The sequence below is a fragment of the Gouania willdenowi genome, chromosome 13 (assembly GCF_900634775.1).
Source record: "Gouania willdenowi chromosome 13, fGouWil2.1, whole genome shotgun sequence".
Lineage (NCBI taxonomy): Eukaryota > Metazoa > Chordata > Actinopteri > Blenniiformes > Gobiesocidae > Gouania > Gouania willdenowi.
Window position 1 is genome coordinate 25,073,986 of NC_041056.1, and position 6,822 is coordinate 25,080,807.

The 6,822-nt window shown below is 36.6% G+C and overlaps 1 protein-coding gene across 1 annotated transcript; it reads left to right on the plus strand.

Moving 5' to 3' along the window:
* The first annotated feature begins 2,560 nt into the window (after positions 1–2,560).
* Positions 2,561–4,580, plus strand: c5ar1 (complement C5a receptor 1). Its single transcript, XM_028465390.1, has 2 exons — positions 2,561–2,600; positions 2,717–4,580. The coding sequence occupies exon 2, from the start codon at positions 2,759–2,761 to the stop codon at positions 3,797–3,799; it is 1,041 nt and encodes a 346-aa protein (XP_028321191.1). The 5' UTR covers positions 2,561–2,600; positions 2,717–2,758; the 3' UTR covers positions 3,800–4,580.
* The last annotated feature ends 2,242 nt before the right edge of the window (positions 4,581–6,822 follow it).

Genomic DNA, 6,822 nt, shown 5'->3' on the forward strand with positions numbered 1-6,822 from the left:
TTCTGGGGGAATAATAATTAAAATAAAGTCATAAAAAGCCACAAGTTGAGCATTACTGACTTAATAACAGCTTCCATGTGGTGTCCTCTGATAATGTAGTGAGCTGGTCTGTCCCAGTCCACCCCTGCTTCCTACCCGTCCATGACAAAATAGTTTATAAAATTCAATTATGATTAATATTAATAATGACAGGTCCACCTTTAATCAAACTGACAGCCAATCGGGAAACAGCTGAAAACATCAAACTGGGCTGACACTTGCACACACTAGCAGAGAAAATGATTTCAAGAGTGATAACCTTTATATTTAAAGATTACACCGTGATTAGTAATTGATTTGGAAAAAAATGACCTTGTTCTACTTCCCAGTATGATTATTATTTGTTTGGTTAACAGAGAAACTGTTTTAAAATCTAAAACGATGCTGGACTGATGTGTTTATAAAAGCATTATGTGACATTATATCATTATTATTTGAAGCTGAACAAACGTGCTCTGTAAAATGACACTAGCTGTGCTACATTATGTACTCACGACTTGTTAAGATTTGTAAATTAAAGTTCAGGACTTTGGACTTGAACGGCCTTGACTTGGGACTTACTTGAGACTTGAGAAGCAGTTACTTGTTCCCACCGCTGGTTGTTTGTCATTTTCACATCTCTATGTGTACGTAGACTCTATATAGTGAAGGTTTTAAATAATCAATTGGGTGTTGATCTTACCATATAATCATTGCTAAAACCATTGCTTAAGGCAAAGACAAGTGCAGCAGGTAAACATGTCCTGTTTCAACATTTTGTGGTAATTTTCCACTCTGAGCTATTGCAGCCACACACTTTTTTCCCTGGAATGGTCAAGGTCAATGCCATACATGGCATTATGGAAATCTTTGTGTAAACAGTTAAAAACTCACTTTCTGAATGACTTGAGATGTCATTTGTAACATTGTGATGTTGTTGAATAACATGTTGAAAAGATGATAACGGTTCAACCACACTTTATGTCTGTATTAGTTATTGGAGTCAGATTACACACTATCACAGTGACTGAGAAACAGATGACATAAGTGAAAAGCATAAACTAGTCCTGCACATGAAGTCGGGGCTCTTCCTCTTTGATTTTGCTCAAGACTCGGCGTTGGGCATTTTTCTCAGAAGGGTGTGGTTGAGCCCGAGATCTCGTTTTGAACTGCTTCCTGCACAACAGGTAAAATAAAAGGTCAAGTAAGAATTTGAACTGTGATCCTTCCTATTCACGAACACACTGGAATAAGAATAGATCATATTCCAACAATAGACTAACTGCGAATATCTTGTACATATGGAAAAATGGTAATTTAACTGTAAAGATGTTATATCAAACTTGACAATAAAGTATATTTACCCATTAAATACTGAATAATGTATGTTGATGGTTTTTGTTATTTAACTTCATAAATGTCAGTTTGATCCAAACAGTGTGTAAGTTACCAATCATGTGATCACATTTTTACTTCATAAAAGATGCAGCTATACCTTGTTCTTGCAGCTATAGCGCCCTGATTATGGGTTCAACTTCCACTTATGTTGCCTGTTGTTTCAAAAAGTCAATAAGTTGAGAATGAGCTTACCAAACGACATATGTCCCTTTAATTTTATAACTACATCATTTTTCCCCCATTGAATAAAGTGACTGTAGGCACGTCTCCCCCTCACTTTTTACTAATATACAATATTAATAGATAATCAAAGAATACGGTAAACAAATAATTAACAACGATGAGTAAAGTGTAAGTAACAATCATAACAGGTGGGGAAAAAATGGGTCAAAAAGTCGCAAAAACGTGGCAAGAAAAAAAGTGAAAAGTGACTAAAATGTGCCAAAAGCTGTCGAGAGTGCAAAATAAAAAATTTAAATTGGCAAAAAAGGAAGCAGCTGGTATGTAAAGGCAAAAAATAGCTTGAATGAACAAAATGTGGCAAACAATAATAAAAATGGCAAAAATGTGGAACAAAAAGAAGAAAAATGTAGTGAAAAAGGAAACGAGTGTTATTTATTGGGCAAAAGAGTGTAAAGTGGCAAAAAATGATTAAAGAATTGACAAAATTTGGATAAATGTCAAAAAGAACTTGCAAAAATTGAGAAAATTTGATATTTATAGGCAAAGGGAATCTAAAATCTGAAAAAAAAAATAAAATAAATGAAAAAAAAAAAGTGTCAAATCTTTTGGAAAAGGGGCAAAAATAGGACAAAGGAAGTTGCAAAAATAGCCAAAGGAAAAGGTGAAAAGGGGTTAAAAAGTTCCCCCTTTTAAGGTTTACTGGGGGAATAAGAATTAAAAGTAAGACATAAAAAAGAGCCACATGTTGAGCATCACTGACTTAATAAAAGCTTACGGTTTTAGTAAATTCATTTAATAAACTAAACGACTTTTAAAAATCGTTTCTCCAACCCTGAAACACATTTAAAAGTTTGCAAGGAATAAATCCCACCTTTTGTTTAAAATAAAAAAATTTAAAAAATGCCACTCCCACCTCTGTTATGATTAACTTGACTTAAGAGGACAGTCCATCGTTTCTGCACGCACAGACACAAACATCTGCAGAAGCTGAAGGGTGAGAGGTAAAGTTCTGGGAAACACGAAACATTGGCTTTCTTATGGATTTTTATTTTTTTTAAAAATTGAAATAATGTTATAAAGCTGTTGAATGAAATAAAACTTCTGCTTCACATTCCAGGTCCCTGGTTTGTTTGTGTTACAGTGGCATATTTGAGGAATCATGGATTACGATGATGACTTTTTATTGAATTTAACTTCACCAGATTATAATTACTCTGGGATAGTGGATCTGACCCCGGAGATCCAACCCATCCAGATCACAGCCCTGGTCCTGTACGGTCTAGTGGTGCTGCTGGGTGTCCCTGGGAACCTGATGGTGGTTTGGGTGACGGGCTTCTGTATGACCCGCAGCGTTACCTCCCTGTGGTTCCTCAACCTGGCGCTGGCGGACCTGCTGTGCTGCCTCTCCCTGCCTCTGCTCATGGTCCCTCTGGCGCACGACGACCACTGGCACTTCGGCCCGCTGGCCTGCACACTGGTCAAAGGCCTGTTCTTCCTGGTGATGTACTGCAGCGTTCTGCAGCTGGTTTTGATCAGCTTGGATCGCCTCGTGCTGGTAACCATACCGGTGTGGTGTCAGAACCACAGGAGACCCAGGAAAGCCGCCTTTGGGTGCGCAGCGGTGTGGCTTCTGGCTCTGCTCGGCAGCGTGCCGCAGTTCGTTTACGCACGGGAGATTGAGGCCGGAGAGGACAAGAGAGAATGTCTAATGGCGTACACTCCTAGTAGTGTGTGGCCCGTCTTCTCGGCTCGGTTCTTGCTGGCCTTCATCCTGCCCTTCCTCGTCATCGTCGGCTGTCACGTGGTTGTGTACGGCCGGGCGGAGAGCAAGATTACGCGCGGCAGAAAGCGCTCCAAGCGCACCATCAGAATCATCCTCGCTGTGGTGCTCAGCTTCTTCCTGTGCTGGCTTCCTCTGCACATCGTGGACCTCATTCTGTTGAGCACACGTCCTAACTCTCCCCACAGACCCAGTCTTTACCAGGCGCATGTGTTGTGCCTGTGTCTGGCCTATTTTAACAGCTGCCTCAACCCTCTGCTCTATGTGTGCTTGGGCCGGAGCTTCAAGGAAAGCATGAACCGCTCCCTCTGCGGCATCTTGCACTTTATCAGCGAGGAGCCCACCTCCAGGAGCACCAACATCAACAACAGCACCAGCACCAAGACCTCCAGCCAGACCAATGAGATGACCAAAGTCTGACCTCAGGCTCTCACTTACTCTGGTTTGGTTTGGTCTTCTTCACAACCTTCAAAATTGTTTAGCAAACGTGAGCAAAACTAACATCATTTATTAGACATTTGGTTCATACTGTATGTTATATAGCAGGTAGCACAGTAAGCTGTGGTGTACACAATGGGACTCTGCTGGTGTTTCACCCAGTGGTGTAAATAGTACTGATATATCCTACTCAGGTAGAAGTGCTGTTACTTGATTGAAATTGTATATATTTGGATATTTAAATAGACCAGTTGTCACAATATGTGGCCTTATTCTAGCTAAGGTGGAGAGGTTTTTCATACCAGATGAACTATTTGAGGTGACTTATTTAATCGTTACATGTATAACCACAGACTTTCATCACCGTGGAACACAGCTGGACTGTGGACAGGTCACATTTTTTGGTGGCTGCTATCAAAATATGTGTCCTCACTGTAGCACAGAATTAGAATGTTTCTATTGTCATTGTACAAAGTACAACACAATGGCCCCCCACATAACATTCAAGAACAATTAAAGATTCAAGCCAGGACAGACACAGTTTTCATTATCATAGAAAAATAGAAACAAAAACAACATGAGGTATGTCAGAGTAAAAAGTTCATCAGAATAAAAGTGCATGGTATAAAATATTAACTTATTATACAGTATAAGTAGTGTCCTAGCTACTGGAGCCACACACGCACACACAGTGTAAATTTGTAAATATCCACTCCTCAACTATTGTCTCATTGTACTGTGCATGTACTGCATTATCTCTCTCTGTGTGTATATATACATATTGTTTTTGTTATGACTTGTATGTTGCAATTAAAAAAGAATAAAACATTTTAAAAAATGTAATATTTGGCACCAGTGAATCGATAACATATCGCACGTATTGGCACACCCCTAGTGATAATGTATCAACATTTGTGATTATATTGTACAAACACGAAATTATGTTGTACGATCAATATAATTATATTGTTCAAACAATATAGTGATCAAAAATATATTCCCCACTGTGGTAGCTCTACGCTTCCGTACATTTTAACACTTTTTTATTTAATTGAATTTTTTTTTTTTTTTTTTTTTTTTAATGAAAAGTTCTTTTTTTAAATTTGATTTATTTAATTATTTAATTAATCTTGTTCATTTTTGGCCCATATTGTGGGTGGCACATTTGTGTCTTTATAATTAATAACATTTCAATAACAAAATTTGAAGGGAAAAAAGTTTTGAAGATCATCTTTTTTTTTTTGATTGAATAATAAAGACACAAATCTACCTCATAGTGATAAAGTCAAGTTAGAAACCCAAAACAAACATTGTTATGGTAGACAATAATACATTTTAGTATTAAAATAGTTATAAGACTGTATGTGTAACACGGATTTCATCAGAATGTACATAAAGCTAACTGTGAAAGTTTCTCTCTGAAACCACTCGGGAGAGCATGTTATCTATATTTGACCGGCAGGGGGCGACATACTGTATATTGGTTGTTCAAATGCTTTATTTTATGAATACTCTGACAGTAAGTAGAGCTTTAGCTCTTTTAAGTAAAAATGCTGTGCACATTTAAATAATATTCATATTAATAAGGTTTCTTTTAAAACAAGTGATAATAAACATTGTGATTTTTAATAATAATAATAATAATAATAATTAAAAAAAAATACTAAGAGTGTTGAACCTTTTACAAACACATGAAATAATACAAACAGCAAAATTGGGAGAAATGTGTCTTTATTTACAAACTACATTCATTCAAAACAAGGCCACTTAATGGTATATACAAAAAAACAAACACTTATTTACAGAACATTTCTGTGCTGCGTTGTGTTTCAGTGAAGTCATGCACTTAAACTATAGAACACAAGCATGCAATGTACAAAGTTCTCTTCACATCTCCACCCAATCCCTCCCTGACTCAAGCTGTTTATATCTCACCCACTGGTCCCCAAACATTGGCAGAAGAAGAGAGGTAGAGGAGAGTAAGCTTTAATGTAGCTCCAAGTTTGGCTCAGAGCTGAGAATGATACACAAGAAAAAATAAACACACGGGTACTTTCTGCTCCAGGAGCTACTTTAAGTGTAAAAAAAAAAGAGATGGCACACATTCAATGATCGTGTTTGATGTTTTACTGGTGACTTTCTTTATTGATCAGTTTGTGCAACAATGGAGATAACCAATCAGCACTTCAATCACGTGACAAACTGAAATTATTGGGATATTTATTAGGGATTATACAGAGCTGTTCTGTGTTGACTGTATATTAAGTGTGAAAAAAAAATAAAATCTAAACATTTCCGAGAAACGTAGAGTCAGCAGAGGAGTAAATATGTTTTTTTTTTTGTTTGTTAAATAATATGCCTGTAAGCATCCATCAATCCATCTTCTACACCAGAGGTTCTCAACTGCTTCCTCTAAGATACCAAATAAGGAACCACATGAATGTGTATTTCTCCTAAATTTTATAAATATGAAGCCAATCAGACCATTTTGATAAAGATATAGCGCAGTTATCACATCACTGTTAATTACAGAAGTAGCTTTGCATTCAAACTACAGAGGTTTTTTTTTTAAATTCAAGACAATCAATACATTACTCACATTACTGTAATTGAGTTGCTTGTACCGGTACTTTTTTGAGTATATTTCTAAATCAGTAATTTTACTTGTACTTAAGTACGTTTTAAAATAAGTAAAGCAGATAATTACATTTCCACACCTAACCGTCACTGAGTAAATTGTAATTTTTTTTTTGTTTTAAAATGAATGTGAAACTGCAAAAAAATAAAAAATAAAAAATGACCCGACAACAATCAAATAATCCAAATGTTCTTAGTCGTGCCATCAACGCCACTTTCTATGGTTCAGGTTGGGGTCTCTACCTATTACTGCATGTTGTTGCACTGTTTCAGAGTTCATACATTTAGCTATACGTATAGCCTTATAATTTATTATTATGAATAGAATTCATTGGTGTTATTCTATTTCAAAAATAATTGTAGATTTT